Genomic DNA, 20,112 nt, shown 5'->3' on the forward strand with positions numbered 1-20,112 from the left:
ACAAATCCAAGTTCAATTAGATCTTTATAAATTCCCAAATAGTCAACACAATTAATAACTTTCTGTTTTATTTTCCCACCTTTTATCCTCTACCTTTTTCCATTTTCTGAATTACAGACTCAAGTTCAATCAACATATACACATCAGACAAATTTCTCAAATAGTCAACACAATGGATAGCAGCTTGTTGTGTTAAAGAAATACAATAAGCGGATTTAACCAAATAAGGCTGCTATGTTTTACAGTGTACCTGTTGGTAACAAAGAAAAGTATCCGTATGAAAAGTCTCGGGAACTGTAGGCTCGACAAGTATAGTTGAGGTAGAAATCTTCCCTCCTCAGTTCAGAGAAAAGAAGAAGCCGTTCCAACCACACACCCTTGGGGTCATCTTGGGTCCATGAACTGTTAAAGATTTAAATCAGAAAAAGCTGGGGACTTAAAAAGCTGCACAATTTTTTATTCAGTTTTCATTGATTGCTTTCACGCAACAGTCAATTCAATCTCTAAATATTCAAAACAGAGTAAACACACAGGCCTAAGTAGTGGTCCGCGTGGTCAAAGTGACACATTTTGTTTACAAAAGGTTGTAACCCAGGCAAAAAAGTAAATAATGTAGATCAAAAGAATGATCAAACAACCACCATTACTTGTCATTGTAGCCTATTACACAGCTTTCATGCTAGTGCCATTTTTTATATTTCTAAATAGGGTGTGTCAAATTGTCCTTCTTGCAAAGAATTGGATCCACAACCAGAAATGCTTTTATGCAAAGTTGACATTTGTGTCAAACTGTGTAAGAAAACAAAGATAAAATTCATTACAGCAAAGTTAGGGAAGCTGCATCATCTTACGAGGGTGTACTACAAACCACTCATTAACAAGGTGAGAGTGATGGAACGTCACATTATCCCAGATAGGTAATGATGAGGAGAGGCAGACTGATTGCTAACTGAAAAGTTGTGTTAAGGAGTGTCAAGCAGATGTTTCATTGATTTCACACTGACCTGGGTAGCTTCTAATAGTTAGGAATAGTGGATTTCTGTTTGGGCTAAGTAGCTAAAACAATGGAGTTTGGACTGCTCGAATGACATCTGTGTCAACTCTTTTGGAAAAAGGTGGGAAAATGCGGCAATCCAATGAGAAAGGGTTAACATAGTTGCATGAGGTACCCTTTGTTCTGCTGGGTTAGTGACAGTAAAAACTGAGTGGATCCCAGTTTCTTTAAGCAGGTCAAAGCAATCAATGAAAACTGTAAACCAGCAGAAAATAATGTGAAGATACGAACCGCTGCTCTGATGTGTAGATGCGATCCGATGGCTGGGTAGTACGAATCAACTTATTTCTGACCAACCAAACTACATCAACGAATGGCATTCCAGCACCCGGTACAAACACTCGACATCTCTTTGTGAAATTCATCCCTGAAAGCAAGAAAGAACAAATGATATATCTTTAAACCTGAATGCGTTTGGTGAGTTGAACCTTAGATTTACCTGACATAGTTTTTGTTACTTGGTAACTGAAAACATGTATATCTTAAGTAGGCTCAACTATTAAAGATGCAGAACAATCTATAGTTTAATTACTTTTTGCTTGCTAAAGAAATGGGCATGTGTTTATGCTTTTATATAATGTGGTATGCTCTAGAAATGTCTGTGCAACCTTTATACAATCAGAATCGTGCACAGATGGTCAAAACTAAAGCTTGATTTAAGTTAATTTATAATGTTGAAAACAAGTATCGCATCATCATGCAAAAGTTGTCTTTGCAATTATTAAAGTTTGGAATATTACCACTTTTTAGCCATTTTATTTACCGATTTGAAAAGAAATTCAAACCGGACAGCTTTTTGCTGTGATTCTGTATGCTGCTGACACCACTCTCTGCTCTCTGTGCTGTTCTAGCAATTATACCCTGATTTCATGCACCTGTGACTTCTCGAATTCGTGACTCTCACCAGATGGATTTTGTTCCACAGAGCTCCACATATCCACCTAGGATTGCTCCATTGGAGAGGTATTTCAGAAGAAGGGGCCTTATCAAAAATCCATGCATAGGATTGGATAAACCTCTTGTCCATCCATCTTTACTGACGTGCTACTTCTACCACTTACATTGAAACCAACATCGAAACTGACACCATCATTTCCACCAACATAAGCCTTCAAAGCCATTCTCTGGTGTTCTTTTAAATAATTAATATTAAGTTGATTGGACATCACTGATGAAATAGCAGCATCAATGTTACCGGATGATCAAATTTCTCTAATGAATAGCGGGGACATCTCTGATTTTGCTAATAGTCTCTGTTGGGGGGTTGATTTGTTTTGCCAGACCTGCAATGTCAACGGGGCAGGAAAGGCATGTTCGGTTGAGCTCTTCTACTATGTAAAAAGTCTACAATGTTTACTATGTAGGGACAGTGGCAGGACCGGATAAATACTCCATCATGATGTAATCTGGGACATTTCCAGGAACAGCTTTTGCTGGGGATAGATCATCCAAAACAGGCACCCAGGGACGTCTGGTCACTGCTTGCTTCCTTGCTGTGAGCCACCATAGTTGTCCAAACTTAAACAGTCCCTTCTCTGATACGTCACATCTATGAAGATCCCGCCCGGCGATCCAGAATGGCTCGTCCATTTTATGTTGTCTTGACATCCCTCTCAATGGCAGCAATTCCAGATGGATTTGAAGACACCGTGTGGAAATTAGCATAACTACATCTATCTGGTGGTAGTCAGATTAACACCTGCTGCATGCATGTTCTATATATTCCTGTCTCCTCCAGAGTGCTCCTCCAGATCTGCTCAACAACTGCCTCTGTTGAAACCATAGCCACTAATCTGTCCCTCTCCCTTACAGAGGGTCCTGTGCCAGAAGTTACCCAAGCCGGTTACACCTGTTTCTCTAATAACTCATTAAAACATCTCTGTTAGTGTCTGGTTTAATTTGGGGTCGATGGTCTGATTCATTACAAAAGTGGCTTTGATACAAGGCAGTTTAGTTATAAATGTAGGCATTTTCAAGCAGGGTTCTGTATAAAGATGTATAGCTTTATTTATTCAATAATTTTCTTATTCAGGAGTAATTGGTAGTATGGAGCATAAAAGTAAAGAACAAAGAAACTATAAATAAAATTCCCAATTTGGTTTCCGAGTGTTATGTTGGGAACGTTTATCAGAAGAGCCACTTTATGTGGTCTGTATGAAGAGGTTTGGAAATGTGTGCATTGTGACTTATTTGCATATATACAGATAAAAAGTAAAATCAAACTCCCTAAAGTCTAAAATTTGTATTTGTAATCAGTATTCCCTAGAAGGAAGACTAAAAATTATGAAAATGGGTTCTCACCTTTTGTTGCCTTGATAATTTCATTTTCTGGTTCACGAATTTGTGGAACCAGGCTGATATCATCTGACAAGACAAAAAACAAAGAAACCATAAATAAAACAAAATGTATGATTTCTTTCTGTTTTTTTTGTTTTTGTTTTTTTTGCTCAGTTAGCAAATAAAGAATTCTACCATTGTCCCCTTTGTGTGATTGTATTCAGTTTTAGAACAAAGTATTATTCACAGTGAACACAAGTATTTTCATGACTAAAGAAAATATGTCTGTGATAAAATGCTGACATTTTAAAACTCAACCATGCCTTCTTATTTGAGCTTTCCTCCGGGATTTTTGGCCACAGCTCTTTCCTCAAACATGTCAGTACTATAATCTTATCAACTTCAATGAATTTTACTTTCAGACTGAAATTTTAATAAAAACTTGATTGCTAAGCAAAGTGACAATTGTTCCCCTTTTATTACTTTTACTTTTTCTTCACCACTTTGCTACACTCAAAGGACCGTTGACCCTAAGTACTTAAAATCTTCAACCATCTTTAGCTCTGCTCCCTCTGTCTTTCACACTCATGTATTCTGTCTTGCTACGGCTAACCCTCATTCCTCTCCATTCCAGGGACACCTCCATCACTCTAGACCTTAACTTTCATCATGTCCATCACCAAAGCAAAGAAGAAGGGGCTTAGAGCCGATCCATGATGCAGTTACACTTCCACCTTGAACTCCTCTGTCACACCTACAGCACACCTCACCATCATCTTAGATCTTTCATACATGTCCTGCACCACTCTGCCATACTTCCCTGCTACTGCAGACTTCCTCATACAATATCACGGCACCTCTCACAGCACTCTGTCGGATGCTTTCTCTGGATCTTCAACAACACAATGCAGCTCCCTCTGACCGTCTCTGTACGTCACCATTAACATCCTCAAAGCAAATACTGTATATGTAGTGCTTTTGCTTGCCATGAAACTCTACTTCTGCTAACGGATGTTCACGTGTGACCCCGGTTTAGCCTCCATTATTCCTCCCCATAACTTCAATATATGACTCATCCTCAGCACTCAGTATAGTGTAGAATCGCTCTTTGCAGCAATTGCAGCTGCTAGTCCTAGGAGTATGTCTAACAGTTTTGCACATCTAGAGGCTGACATGTTTGTTCTTTGTTTCTTTTATGACCAATAGTTCAAACTTACACTGAATGGAGAATGTCTATGAACAGACTTGTTCTCTATTGATTCTCACACTATTATACAAATCAGAGATTTTAATATTCTATGTAATCTTAATTCTACCAGATTTTCTTCCTAGATTCACCTGTGGTTAGTTCAAGCTATCTTCCTGCCAACCCTAACGTAAGTCCTTGTTGCTGCTAAAGAAAGCTTTCCCACAGCATTATGCTGCCACTAATGTCTTTCACTGTGGGATTATGTGTTCAGGATTATGTGCTACTTTCCTGCAACACACAGTGTTTTGCATCAAAGCTAAAAAGTTACTGATATTGATATTGCTGTCTCCTTTGACAGCAATTAAACACAGGTAGTTTCCTTAGGCAAATAAATGGAAAACAAAACTGCCATGAATAATAACAGGGAGTTCAGGATTATTATAGGTGATCAAAATGGTTGTAGGCTGATACAGGAGGTTTTCCAAACTTGAGAGCTTTTTTGATAGCCACAGCATGCTAGCTGCTTTTATAATGATACACAGCAATTCAACGCAGTAACTGGTCCAATGCATCCACTTTTTATAGACCATAGTACTGATTCATTGTCCTCCAAATCAGTAGCTGTCTTAACAGTAGGCTCTAATGGTTTTGTTTTCCTTTTAAGGGAAGTGTAGGATGTATGTCTAATTCTTTTCTTTACTAGTTATTGTCAGGATCCCAAGGGGTTTGATTACTTATTGTTGCTCCGTGTGGATCCTGTGATCTGTTATGTTTTCACCTTTAATATTTCTTATCATGAGATCTTTGTTTCTGTTATTAGTTTAGCTTTGGTTCATTTTTTTTTTGTTTATAGCTTAATTTGGTATCTGTTTATTTTATTTTGATATTTGCCTCATGTCTGGCCATTCTTATGGTTTTGCTGCTAGGTTTGGTTTTCCCTCTTCCGTGCCAGCTCACTACTGTGCCGTAGTTCCTGTTTCCCTGTCAGTCAGTCTGTGAGCCTTGTTATGTCTAATTCAATATGAAGTAAATCCAGACTGACCTGTGACCGACGCATCAATGGTCTCCGACACAGATCTGTTTACACCATCCAGTGAAAACGTCAGAATGCAAGTATATGAACCGTTGTTTTCAGTTTTCACCCTGTGAATCCTCATTGTAGTCTTGCCCTGGAAGGCATGGCTGCTTGAATCATCCAATATGGGGTCACAGCCCTAGGTTGGATGAAAAAGAATACAAGTTATTAAGAAAATCCCCGCTACAGAGAGCCAATACAATTTAATTCCTTGACAGTTCAAAAAAAGCAACCATCATCTTTTTAAAGAGGGATAAAACATTAATTTATCCCATTTTGACCACCTATTTTTATGCTTTATTCCAAAAGGATTGAGTAAAAAGGATTGAGGTTTGATACAATAATTTGCACAATATTAATGCACAGTTTCTTACTCTGACATATTCAAAAAATAAATACAGATATAAATGCATGCTCAATAAATACATAAGCATAAAATAAATGGACAAAAATACAGCAAATAAATTTATGTAAGCAGTAATTAAAATATACAATGAGACAAATGTCAATTTCTCTTGTAATTAGCTTTTTTATTTATTCCTCTTTTTAATAATCACCTCATTATCAATTTATTTGTCATTTTATTGTCAACTTTATTAATTACCTAGCTTTTAAATGTATTTATTTATGTCTATATTTTAATATTTTTGTCTGTTTTATTCTTCCTTTCTATATTTTTACCCCATTTATCTCTTCCATCCTATTTATTTATGCCTGTCCTTTTTCCATATCTGTTTGTATTTCTGCCTCATAATGCAAATGAGGAGGAGACAGTCTTAAGGGGAAAACAGCTCCCTATTGGTTGGTTACCATCAGCCTTCCCTAGCTGGAATCTTTAAACCCTGCTGCCATCATGGCTTCCACTGTGACAGCGGTTGTCAGTGAGCTGAGGCATTTCGCAAATGGATTCGAAAACATTGCTTTAATTCTAGGCTTTATTATCTGTTGTTTGGATGTTCTGACTGAATGGGACAGCACTCTTTTCAATAAAGCATAGGGGGCAACAAGAGCAGTTAAAAAACTTTTTTTAAGAAGAATCTGCACCCCAACGATGGTTTGCCATTATCTCACTGTGTGAGGAATTGGCGCCCAATCCAGCTGCAGGTGCAACGGGGAGGAGCAGATCACCTCTTGGTCCCTCAAATGGATTGGGCAACGAGGCTGCGTGGAATCCACTCTACTGTACGATTGTCTAACAGAGTTAATTTCTAAAGCCAGTCAAACCTAGGGGCGGGATGGGCAAGGAGGTTCAGGAGGACTTCCCAATCAGCCGGTCTTTTTCGGGCTGAACCAGTCGGTGGTTGAATTTTCTTTTTTCCCCTTTCTATCCAATATTGGAACATCACACTGTGATGCGTGGGGGCGAAGGTGGCGCAGTACAACATCAGGCTGAGTCAATCTGATATTTTGCGAGATACAAACGACCCCTCATTATTAAAAAATGCTAGAAAGAAACTGGAGCGAGGTAAAATTGTAAAGAAGCTGGAAAGGAAGGAGAAAGAAATAAGCGGATTAGAGAAAACGTCTGCGGGATGCAGCCTGTGCACAAAATTAACCACAGTTTTCTTTTACTGTGGGACAGCAGTCCATTACTGGAGGGGCAGAGGTCAGCGTGATTCCAGTGAGCCAGGCCAGTAATGGACCGAGCAACATGACTACAGGTTAGCAAACACTACATGGTCATTCCATCCTTGGCATATATTATGAGTGTGTGTTGGATGTGTTCATGGCACACAGAAAAGTTACGCTATACTCTACGCTTTATTAATTAAAATGATTGTCAATCCATACACAGGCTAATATCCTAATAACCATAGGATACATCCTGTCTCTTGTGTTTCTACATTTACTATTTTTACAAGCCCATGAAAAATAGGGGGGGGGGGGTGCAAACATGATGTTGAAAGATGTTGAACTTTCTCTAAAATATTTTTTTAAAGTGTCGTTACCTAATCGTTCAGTTAAGGGGTTACAACAGAAAAACTAAATTTTATTGCTCTCCCCTATTTGCGATTATTTGAACATTGTTTCCCTGATATGAGGATAATCACATCTGTGCAAACGTAAGCGGCGTGGCAGTCCAGGTCCGTGAGCTAGCCTCTTTTCGTTACACAGAAAGATTTACAACAGACGACACGGCTCCATTCACTGCAGCAGTGTTGGCCAAGTACAGTGTAGCTATACTCTTATGTTAGAGTTAGCGGTAAAACTTGAATGCTGACTTAGAATGACCTAATTCTGAAGGCTCCCATATACTTTCACGGACATGAGTCCGCAGACGTCGGCGCGGAGTCCATGCATACTCAAACTGGACTTTGCGTTGACTCAGCGCTGACTGGTTTGCGCAGAGCTAAATTTTTATGAGTGTGTACGCGGTGTCACACTATAAAATGATCGGCGGCAAGAAATTTTCATATTGGACTTATAGGTGATACCGAGCTTGATAAACTGAGCCGCTACAAGCAGGTGATGGCCAGGATATGCGGCATCAAAGTCCCTCTCTCTGTGCGCACTAACAGGGCTGCCTGCTGGAAACGAAACGGCTCTAGATGCTCACCTCGCAAATCAAACATTTTACCATCCCTACCCCTGCTGACAGAAAAAATAGGAATTGTGGGAATTTTTCCACAAGAAATATATAGATATTTCACTGATACGCTCAACTATAAAGGGTAAAAGGTCTTGGGAGAATCAGCACAGAGTCCACGCAGCTCACAGTATGCGCACAGTTTGCCCGAGTCTGTGGGAGCCTTAAGTTAAAGCTAATTTATTATTCATCCAGCAGGACTTGAGGTGGAGCATTAATCTTTTAACATTCAATATTTAGAAGTAAAACTAAATTTCAACACGCCATCCTAATAAAAATGGAAATAAAATGGAAATAATCCTACACCTCACTTCTTGCTGGATGAATATGAATTTAAACAGATGTGATCCCCCTGATGGGAGACTGCGGTCCAACAGGTTAACAATCATCCCACTGTTACTAGCCCATCATCACGTTAATGTTATTGCCTACTTGCACACTATTATCTCAGAATATCTAAATGTACATTTCTGTAATGAAGCCTCAAATCATTGCACAACAGCACCTTATTACCTCATTATTTGTTAGCTGTGACCCATGAAGGACAACTAGTTTATACAAACTTTTAAATAATCATCTTTTAAATTTTTGTATCTTTTGAACACTATAATATGGGGAAAAACCCACTGTAACCCTTGTTCATCACCTGTTTCTTTGTCTGTATTTTATGTGTACTAGTCGGAGTGGCCAAAAAGAAATTTCACCATGATAACCCACAGAGACAAATAAAGAATCTTTGTGATCATCCTCATATTAAACAAACGGTGTTCAAACAATCACGTAGGCTGCACTTTTACGGGAGAGCAATAAGGTAGAAATGGAAAAATGATAGGCAAAAATAAATAGGGTTGAAGAAATAGATGGGCCAAAAACTAAGTAATTAAACATTAAAGTTGACAATTATAATGAAATATAAATAAAAGAGGTAATTATTAAAATAGAGTAATACATAAATAAGCTAATTAAAGGAGATATTTTCATTTACTTTATAATTTAATTGGAGCTTACATTCATTTATTTTTTGTATTTGTGTCTTTATTTTATGCCAATATATTTATTGAACATGTATTTATTTCTATATTTATTTTTTAAATATGTCAGTCAGTCCTCCCTTTTTTGGTCTACGGTTTCCTTACTTTGGTGAAAAAGACTCTTACTTTGCAGAAATATCAGTGAGAGAAAGACTGAAGCAGACTTCTGGCACATCCAAACAGCTTCAGCAACAGAAGTTCATGCAAACATTATTTTACAAAATCTTATAATCATTTGCATCATAGTCAATGGACCATTTACATTAGCCTTCCCATTTGAAACACCTGCTGTAAAAGGAAATATTAAACATATGTGTTTACTTTTATGACAGATAGTAGTTTTAAAACCATATGACATATTTTAAGAAAATAAGTGTTTTAAGATGATAAAAAAAAAAATCTGTCTTGGTTCTGCTTTGAGCTATTAGTTCTAAAACTATTCATCATAAAAGGGAAGGTAGTGCGTACAGAGCTGGACTGGATTTATCGGGTATCCTCCCAGTGAGCTATAACACTTTTCGTAGGATAGATTTTTTTTTTATCGTTCATTGACCAGTCTATAAAAGTCTCATTTGATTATTGGTATTAATCCCATCGACATAAAGGGAAAGAAGAAGCATTTGAGTCCATTAAGCCCTGTGGAAATTCTCTGACTCCGTTCGTAGCGCTTTGTTTTATTACAATAATGGGAAAAGCTCAAAAGCGAGTAATGGCCCATTGCTTTTCTGTGTTTCTATTGATCTTGCTTAAGAATTTTAAGCTACTCACTTTGTACCAACTGACAGAGGAGCTGATGCCGTAGCTGTCAAGCTTATCAATATAGTCCGACAAAGGGCAGGTCAGGGTGTCAGCCACTCCTTCTGTAAGACGTTGCTCGACTTTTTGTGGCCTTCCACATTCTCCAGCAACTGGCAGCTCCACCACCAGCTTAGTGGACTGCATGTAGCACTGAGAAGGAGTTCTGCAAGAAAGAAACAGACCAGTAAGGTTAAGTTTAGCATATCCCTTCAGCACAATAATAAAACAGTTTGTCCATCTCATCTGTAATTTCTGGACATTTATTAAACAAGCTAACATTTATTTGTTTATTTTTTTCAGTTTTTTTATTTTACTTGATCGCTTTTCCAGAAAGAACATCTTTTATTTTGCTTTTTTTTATTATGTTGGGGGCCTGTTTTAATGTAGGCAACACCAGAGTGCCCTAACAAACATGTTTTTTTTTAATGAATAAAGAAATTGTCATTCTTAACTTATAAATTGATCTTCCAGGTAGCTGTTGTTGGGAAGATGGCAATTTTTTAGGTTCACATACCCAGTAAGCTCTTCGTCTGATAAAATGTAGGACAATTTAGCCAAACCATAATGTCAGAACCCCATCCTTTCGCGGTACGTAAAGGAAAATTTTACTGCCGGTTCAATTGATAATACCACCCAAAGTTTTATTGTCAGTCACATATTAAATATTACTTTAGCAAAACATTTAAATGCCAACTATTGTTTTTTAAGTGCTCAAATGATTAGTATGATAACACACTGCTAGTACAACAGCAGGGTGTTATCATACTACACTTTTTCCCACTTTTGAAACGATTTCACTCTTAGCATTCCTCTTTCCTCATTGTCTCTCATAATCCCTAATGATGAAAGAATGATTCGTTTTTCTCAATACAGATGGTTAATGTGACTTTTTTTGTTTGCATTAAAAATATTATAGCTCCTCATAGAGAGGCTCAAATCCAGCCGCAAATACCTGATCAGGATCCAAATCAAGATATTTTTTAACTAGTTGGTATCAGATTCTCTGAATAAACTCTGACTTTTTTTAGTCACTCTTCCAAGAAGCTGTGTTGCGAATTCTTGAAAATCACATCTGATTTCTGTGTGCACAGTTGGCCAAATGCTATTATAGACCATACACATTGTTTTGTTATTCTAGAGGTGCAGGTTTTCTCCAACAATCTGAGTGGGGTTTTTTGCCCTTTAGATTGATGTGGATGGCTAAAGAGAGGCTGTGTTGGCTGTTTCTTCTTGTGTATCAATGGCAGGGGTCAGGAACTTTTACACTCCAAAGAGTCACTCATTTTTCCTCGGTTAAGTTAAACAACAATCACTCAACAGCTGCAAAAGCTACAAAACTTGTTTAAAGGGCATGAATTTCTATAAATGCTTACATGTCTTAAATGTATGGTAAAATAAAAATGTGTTATTTCACTTCGGATTGTTTTCTTTCAGAAGAAAGAAAAAACATCAAACCTTTAAGGAGAATGTTAATTGTTTAGAAAATGTATTTCTGTTGTAGACATGCTGTTGCCTTGCAGCAACAAGGTTCTGGGTTCAAGTCCAACCCTGGGTCTTTCTGGGTCTAACTGACTGTTTGGTTAATTGGTCTGTCTAAAATTGTCCTTAGGTGTGAGCGTGTGCGTGAATGGTTGTTTGTCTCTGTGTTGCCCTGCAACAGACTGGCGACCTGTCCAGGGTGTACCCCACGCTCTCGCCCATTTACAGCTGGAGATGGGCACCTTGCGATCCCAAGAGGCATGGATGGATGGATGGATGGATGGATGGATGGATGGATGGATGGATGGATGGATGGATGGATGGATGGATGGATGGATGGATCGATGGATGGATGGATGGATGGATGGAGATTACAGATGCTGAAGCAGCAGAAAGCAGTTGACGGGGAGACAACAGATCCCTCACGGAGGAGTCAAGAGGCTGACATACTTAGACAGAATGACTGATTATGGGTAAATGGGTCATCTTGGTCATATCCACAATATAGTGTGACATTGTCCACCAATACATCATAATAGCACTGATGTCATGCAAGGGTGTACACACTTGGTTCTATATAGTGCTTACATAAGTGATAACTGGGACTCTCACTTCCGGATCTTAACCTGTCCGCATGGTTTCATGTATGAGAAGCATGAAGCTGTAAACATTCCTCTGTCTTGTTAGATTAAATATGTTGGAGTATAGTTTCTATTTCAAGAGTCTTTTTATTACTACTTAAGTTTACAATAGAGATGACCACTTTTTACAGGTAAAGAACCTGTCACGCTTAATTCATCACAATGTCACAAGCTGAATCATCAAGGAGGCATAGCAACATGAAGTTTCCAATTTCACCTCTATTTAGCAAACTGTTCTTGCAAAAAAAAAATAGAAGCAACAGTAAATTGTGACTTTATTCAAGATTTCAGCTGCATGTGTTGAATCAAACATATGCAGAAACGTGTATCTAGAAACAAATGATAAAGCCAAGCATGTTTTACTTTGAGCTTTATCTGAACATTTTTGTCACAACTTTCTTTACTGAGTTAACAGCAAAACGCTGACCTGCAGAAACTCCAGCTAGGTCAGAAATCTGACTGAGGAAAATTACAATCCGGAACATCATTGGTGAGTTAAGAAAGATATAATCACACAAACAACATCTTTCAATACAGATGAAACGCGGTGCATTCTGTACAGTGCTTTAAGATTTAAACCTACTGACTTTATAAGCCCAAGCAGTTTTGGTTCTATAAGCTTTAAAGTAGAAAGATTGGGACTTATCAGCACAGGAACCAACGTATATACTTTGCAATGATCAGCACTGAAATGGCCGAAACACAAGTCCCTACTAAAGTTCTGCAGAGGACCTTGTTATGTATTCTCCTCCTGGCAGTATCTTACCTCAGTACGGTTAAGTATTCCCCAGCATCATCCATAGTTGTGTTGAGGAACCAAAGGGTCTCCCTAAATACCAGCACTTGACCGGTCTCATTTCTCATCTCTTGTCCTGTCTTTTTGCTGTACCAGGTGATGCTGAATGGGACCGTGGTGAAGTCAAAGACGTCTGGAGACAGCAGGGTGCTTTTCAGCATGGCCACATCCCCAGGGACAGAGAACACTCTTTCAAACTGGAGCTCGTAGTTGGTGCAGTTCTCTGCAACGCAAATGCATTAAAAGAAAACGGTGAGTTGTTTAGTGCTCATCTTTCAGTCAATCCTATGTGCTAATTTCTGTTGCATATCATCACACATGCATTCAGCAGGAAGCTCATACTTTAAGCTCAAATGTGAGTCGTCACTTCTAAATTGTTTGCGATTAAATCCAAATGAATAGCTGTGAACGTCCCAGACAGCTGCTCAAATCCGAATTTTTAGCCATGGTTGGGTGTTTTCAGGGATGATTAAAACTAGTTGCTCAACATTATCAACTATGATTTTAAACATACTTTTTTAAAACATACTTGTCATAGGGTGCAAGAGAGCACATTGATCCTAACGTGTCATCTTTATGTAATTACAATGCCATATTTGCTTTGATCAGGTGCATATTTTAAGAATGTCTTCCCGTAACACAAGATACTAAAACCTTATAAAGAACCGTTGGTGGGCGCAAAGAATTAAGGGGATAGTAAAGAGATCTTCCAGCCTCAGTGTCCAGAGATTAAACATCAAAATGTGAGTGGAAGCATGCAAAAAGCTGGTGAGCAATTACAAGAGGGGTTTGATGGCTGTCATACCAATAAAGACTTCACAATATATTATTGAGTTGGCTATAAATAATTTTCATGCCACGTTTTAACAAAATTTTACAGATATGTTTTCAATACTTATTGGCTTTTTAGAAATGCTGACATGTTGCATTTTTGTCCACAAGAGGGCAGTGAAATGCTTCCATATGAGTGAAGGTTACTGACTAAGCAAAAAACCTGTGAAATTTCAGACTTGTATTCAAATACCTAAACTTGTGCAACACCAGCACCTTTTTTGTGTATGTGTGGTTTTTGTAAAGCCTACAAATCAAGATACAGAGAGAAAACAAACCTTCGTGCACTAGCTCAGCTGCTGCCAGTCCTGCACAGATCCATGAAATCCAGAGGGGCAACAGAAGGCTTTCCAGTGATGAACTCAGGCCCATTGCTGAAAATAAATTGAAACATATATGAATGCATAATTCTAATGGACCCAAGCAGTAATCTAAATATGAAATGTCAGCTAACAGCTTTCTGCTCCGTACAAAATATTTTCCGACACACTTGTTTCTCTTCCTCTCCCTGCTCTTGTCGCACTCATCCCTCCACCCTCCCACAGATGACCAGTACTCTGATACAGCAGAAACCACTGACCAAATGCTGAGTAATGATTTCAAATTGGAGCCACGGCAACTACTTACTATGTGAGCATTTACAGGATTTGATGACAAATGTACATCGAAAGGGGGGAAAAAAACGTTATAAATGATAGAAATTATTTGCCAGTTTTAGGCACTGTGAACCTATAACACCAGTTGTTTTATACAAAGAAATCAACAATAACTGTATTTTTTGTCATTTTTTTTTATCTCTTTATTTGCTGTCTAAAAACTCAAAAGCTTTCTAAACTCTGATGCTAAAGTTGAACTGATTGCTCTCAAGATTAAAAACAAAATAACAATAATTGGCCTTTATGATAGACTTTTCCTTTTTTCCCACCACCTTCTATTTCTGTTTGCTCAAACAAAAACAACTATGTAAATACTAACACAAGTTCAAGTTAGCAGCTTTTCTAACAACATTTGTCTTTTTATTTCCTTTTCATAAATATCCACCAGTTTTGCTTTAGTAGTCTGACACTTTGGAGGACAGTGAAAACCTATTTGGCCATTTGGGTTTGTTTTCTTTTTCAATTAGGGTTTGAAACTGTAAATTAATAAAAAGGCAAGGCAAATTTATTTATATAGCACAATTCAGTACAGAGACAATGCAGAGTGCTTTAGATGATTAAAATATAGGAAAATAAAACAGAAAAAAAGAAAGCAGAAATAAAATGTAGAAACATAATAGAACTTTAAAAACAGTTGGACAAAAAACGTTGAACTAATGATGTTTCAGCAAAACTGTTTAACTAGACCAGTCAAAAACAGTCCTAAACAAATGTGTTTTTAATCCTGATTTAAAGGAACTCAGGCTTTCCGCACTTTTACAGTTTTCTGGAAGTTTGTTCCAGATAAGCGGAGCATAGGAACTAAATGCTGCTTCTCCGTGTTTGGTTCTGGTTCTAGGTATGCAGAGTAGGCTGGAGCCAGAAGACCTTAGGGGTCTGGAGGGTTCATACACTGATAACAAGTCTGCTAAGCCATTTAGGGATTTTTAGACTAACAGAGGTATTTTAAAGTCTATTCTCTGAGATACAGGGAGCCAGTGTAAGGACTTTAGAACTGGGGTGATGTGCTCTACTTTCTTAGTCTTAGTGAGGACGCGGGCAGCAGCGTTCTGGATCAGCTGCAGCTGTCTGATCCACTTTTTAGGCAGACCTGTGAAAACACCGTTGCAGTAATCTATTCTACTAAATATAAACGCATGGATTAGTTTTTCCAGATCCTGCTGAGACATTAGTCCTTTAATCCTAGAAATGTTCCTCAGGTGATAGAAAGCCAACCTTGTAATTGTCTTTAGATGCTTTTGGAGGTTCAGGTCTGAGTCCATCACTACTCCCAGATTTCGGGCCTGATTGGTGGTTTTTAGTTGAAGCGACTGAAGCTGTGTGCTAACTTTTGATCTCTCCTCTATTGGTCCAAAAATTATTACTTCTGTTTTGTTTTTATTCAATTGAAGAAAGTTTTGACACATCCAGGCATTGATTTCTTCTAGGCCTTTACTCAGTGCCTGAACTGGTTTATAGTCACCTGGTGACATGGTGATGTAAAGCTGTGTGTCGTCTGCATAGTTATGGTAGCTGATGTTGTTTCTTATGATCTGAGCTAGAGGGAGCATGTAGATATTGAAAAGGAGGGGACCCAGGATGGACCCTTGGGGAACCCCACATGTGATTTTTGTCATCTTTGATGTAAAGTTACCTACTGATACAAAAAAGTCCCTGTCCTTTAAGTAGGATTTAAACCAGTTGAGTGCTGTACCAGAGAGGCTGACCCAGTTCTCCAGGCGTTCTAACAGGATGGAGTGATCGACAGTATCAAATGCTGCACTGAGGTCCAATAGAACCAGCACGGTGGTTCTTCCACAGTCTGTATTTATATGGATGTCATTGAACACCTTGATAAGGGCTGTCTCTGTACTGTGGTGAGCATGGAAGCCAGACTGGAAAACGTCAAAGCGGCTGGTCGTTGTTAAGAAGGTGTTTAATTGTTGAAATACAGCTTTTTCAATAATCTTACTGATAAAGGGGAGGTTTGAGATTGGGCCTGTAGTTCTGGAGTAGTAGAAAATCTAAATTGTTCTTTTTCAGCAGTAGTTTGATATTTGCTGTTTTTAGGGACTGCGGGGAAACACCTGACAGAAGGGACGTGTTTATTATCTGAGTCAACTCAGACGCTATGACAGGCAAAACTTTCTTAAAGAAAACTGTGGGTAGAACATCAAGGCAGCAGGAGAAACTTAACTGCTGCATGATCTCCTGTAAGCTTTTGTGGTTTATTTGGCTGAATTGAGACATTTGGTCAAGATCAATTCTAGTTGGAGTCAACTTTGGTACTGAACTTGATATGTATGTACAAACTGATCCTCTGATCTTTAGGATTTTCTCAGTAAAGAAGTTTGCAAATTCATTGCCATCCCTGGTGGAGTGGAGTTCTGAAGCCACGGACACAGGAGGATTTGTTAGCCTGTCAACTGTGGAAAATAAGACACGAGCGTTATTAATGTTTTTCTTAATGATCTCAGAGAAGAAAGATTCTCTTGCATTTTTCAATTGTAAGTTATATCTGTAAAGTCTCTCTTTATAGATGTCATAGTGAACCTGGAGTCTATTTTTTCTCCACCTGCGTTCAGCTTTTCGACATTCCCTTTTTTCACTTCTAACTGCTGGAGCATTTCTCCAAAGAGATTTTTTCCAGTTAAACCTTCACTTTAACTGGAGCAATGTAGTCAATGATGTCTGAGACTTTAGAATGAAAGTTATCTACTAGCTCATCTACTGAGTTGCAGCCCAAGGTTGAAGTAGCAAAGTAAGCTTGAATAAAAGTTTCTTTGGCATTGTCCTTAAAGGTGCGTTTTCTTACGATGTCCCTTTGGCTAAATGTGTCACTGGAAATGATGCTTTCAAAGGTAACAGAAAAGTGATCAGATAGGGCAACATCAGTTACATTGACCTTAGAAATCTTTAGACCTTTAGTGATGATCAAGTCTAAAATATGTCCCTGTTTGTGTGTTGGCTGTTTAACATGTTGAGTTTAACCAAAGTTTCTAAGTGTGTCACACAGTTCTTTTGCACTTCTGTCTTCAGGGTTGTCAACGTGAAAGTTAAAGTCTTCCACAATAATTAAACAAGTTATAATTACAATTCATTACAATTTATAAAAGTGAATAAATTGTAATGAAAAATAAATAAAATTGAATAGCTAAAGTAAATCGGAATTGGAAGTGCATCTGTTCATTGAATGTTCAAAGTACTATGAATCTTTATTTAGAAAGAAATACACATTGGTTGGCCTATTCATGAGCATACATCAGCAATTACACATGTTTATGGGAATAGGGCATTATTAATATACCATGTAAGGTGGTATATGCTAGAAATGTGTAAACCACTATCAGTGAGTCTGCCCGTGAGGTGGGGCACCGCCGCGCCAAGCAGTGTCCCACTTTGTCCCTCAGAAACATACCCCTTGTCCCCCTTTGGGCTTATTAGCAGGTGGTCACCCTAGATTATTTACACCCATCCAGCTGGACATGCTTGTGCACTAAACGCTAACATCCTGCTGTGCAGGTGACTTGAAGACTTGAATTCACAGCATAAACTGCATGTCCTGGAATCTGTGGTGCACCTCAGGGTAAAAGCATGAATTGTTGATGGATTTTTGCAAACCATCAGCTGTCATAGCTGCTGGTTACCATGTGGTGACTAGACATTGCTGAGCAAAGAATTAAATTTAGGTCTTCCTGCTGCTTGGCCCTCACTAGATGTCACAGGTGCTGCCCACCCCAACAGGTGTGCCTTATGAAAGTGATGCAACTTGGGTCAGGATGAGTAAAGAATGGGTTGTTATCCAGTTCAAACTGCAGCTGATGGGAATTTGGAGTATCTGAGGATAACATCTTATTTCTATTCTTATTTGTTTGCCTCCCGTTTGCTGAGATGTCGTGGCAACCTGGTTAGTGTACGTGAACTGTCGCGCATTAACGATGTCATTACTTCCCTCCCCTCCGTGCTAAAAGAACGTACTTTGTAGAAAATAGCTGTAAAAAACATGAAAACACATTGGGTCTTTAATCATAGTTCTGCATCTCACGGAAAGGTGCCACAAGTTAAATCAAACAAAAGCTTTTACGAAGTAAAAAGGGAAACATTGAACCACAGAACTGTGTGAAACTTCTGTGGGGAGAGAATAAAGGGGAGAAATTGATCTAACCACAGCACTCACAATGCTCAACCTTCAGGGAAATCCACAGATAGAGAGACACTGATGGAAAGACTCGTGCGGACGTGGGGGGACTGGTGGTTAAGCAGCACTAAATGTCATGCAAATGCAGTAGTTTTGTGGTTTCAAGGCAAGGCAAGGAAAAAAATTATATAGCACATTTCAGTACAAAGACAATGCAAAGTGCTTTACATGATTAAAATATAGGAAAATAAAACAGAATAAAAGCAAGTAGGAATAAAATGTAGAAACAAAAAAACATGGGAGAATAGAAACTAAAAGCAAATATTAGAAACAAGTGGACTACAAAGTTGAACTAATGATGTTTCAGTAAAACAGTTTAAGTAGGACAGACAAAGGCAATCCTAAACAAATGTGTTTTTAATCTCGATTTAAAAGAATTCAGGTTTTCAGCACTTTTACAGTTTTCTGGAAGTTTGTTCCAGATAAGTGGAGCGTAGGAACTAAATGCTGCTTCTCCATGTTTGGTTCTGGTTCTGGTTCTGCAGAGTAGGCTGGAGTCAGAAGTGGTCTGGAGAGTTGATACACTGATAACAAGTCTGTGATGTATTTAGGTACTAAGCCATTCAGGGATTTATAGACTAACAGATGTATTTTAAAGTCTATTCTCTGAGAAACAGGGAGTTAATGTAAGGACTTTAGAACTGGGGTGATGTTCTCTACTTTCTTAGTCTTAGTGAGGACGCGGGCAGCAGTTTCACACTCATCTTGCTTCTCTTTTTTTATTATTATGTTGTTGTTGTAGGTCTTTGAACACACTGATTAAATTCTAAAGAACATATAATGTATTTGTTCTAAGGGACACATTTAAATATTCCAGAGACTGACATAGGGATATATTGAACGTTACTCCTAAAAAGATACAAAGTACAAAGTACTCTCAAGTCTAAAAGAGATCAGGAACAGTGAAAGATCTTGTTAAAAAGAGCAAACAGTGACATACAGTAGGCAAGTTGGACCTAAAATGTGGGAGCTGGGGTCTATCTCATTTAATGGTAAGAGAAATTCACCCTGAACATATACAAAGCCAACTCACAAACAATGTAACCATGCATGCTCAGATTGAAGTTTGAGGCCAATTCACAGTCAACAGTTAACCTGATGTGCATTTTTTTTTTTTTTGGCTTGTGGGAGGAAACTGAAGCATCAAGGGAAAATCCACAACTGTATGGGGAAAACATACAAATCTCACCATAATGTTTATGGCCTCATTTTGGTTTCTTTTTTGGTCTGAGCTGAAGTTGGTTTATGTGCATGTGGAATGTAGGAGACACACTATGAGAAAAAAGGAAGAACATAATAGAAGCTATATATGGAACAGTTTTCCTGAAGCCGAGTGCAAAATGGAAAATTAACAATGTCAATTTCTCAATGTCTAATAAGAAATGTATTTTGCTATGTTAGACCAGTTTGACAGATCTCAGAACTCAATCTTCCAGTTTGAGATACAGGGGTTTCTTTTCCCCCCAGGCTACATAAGTTTTGGAGTGACGTTTTTGTAATATTAAATGTTTATGGACTAAA

General features: G+C 38.2%; 1 protein-coding gene across 6 annotated transcripts in view; it reads right to left on the reverse strand.

Moving 5' to 3' along the window:
- Positions 1-20,112, reverse strand: part of LOC105930315 (hemicentin-1) — a 77,591-nt gene that overhangs the window by 23,587 nt on the left and 33,892 nt on the right. For all 6 annotated transcript variants that reach the window (XM_036138959.1, XM_036138962.1, XM_036138961.1 and 3 more), the window contains 7 exons: positions 14,037-14,132; positions 12,898-13,150; positions 9,982-10,174; positions 5,563-5,734; positions 3,356-3,418; positions 1,286-1,421; positions 251-402 (listed from right to left, as the gene is read on the reverse strand). In XM_036138959.1, coding sequence (XP_035994852.1) covers positions 251-402; positions 1,286-1,421; positions 3,356-3,418; positions 5,563-5,734; positions 9,982-10,174; positions 12,898-13,150; positions 14,037-14,130 — 1,063 coding nt within the window. In that variant the 5' untranslated portion in view covers positions 14,131-14,132. The remainder of the gene's footprint in view (positions 1-250; positions 403-1,285; positions 1,422-3,355; positions 3,419-5,562; positions 5,735-9,981; positions 10,175-12,897; positions 13,151-14,036; positions 14,133-20,112) is intronic.

Source organism: Fundulus heteroclitus, chromosome 7, assembly GCF_011125445.2.
Source record: "Fundulus heteroclitus isolate FHET01 chromosome 7, MU-UCD_Fhet_4.1, whole genome shotgun sequence".
In the NCBI taxonomy this organism is placed as follows: domain Eukaryota; kingdom Metazoa; phylum Chordata; class Actinopteri; order Cyprinodontiformes; family Fundulidae; genus Fundulus; species Fundulus heteroclitus.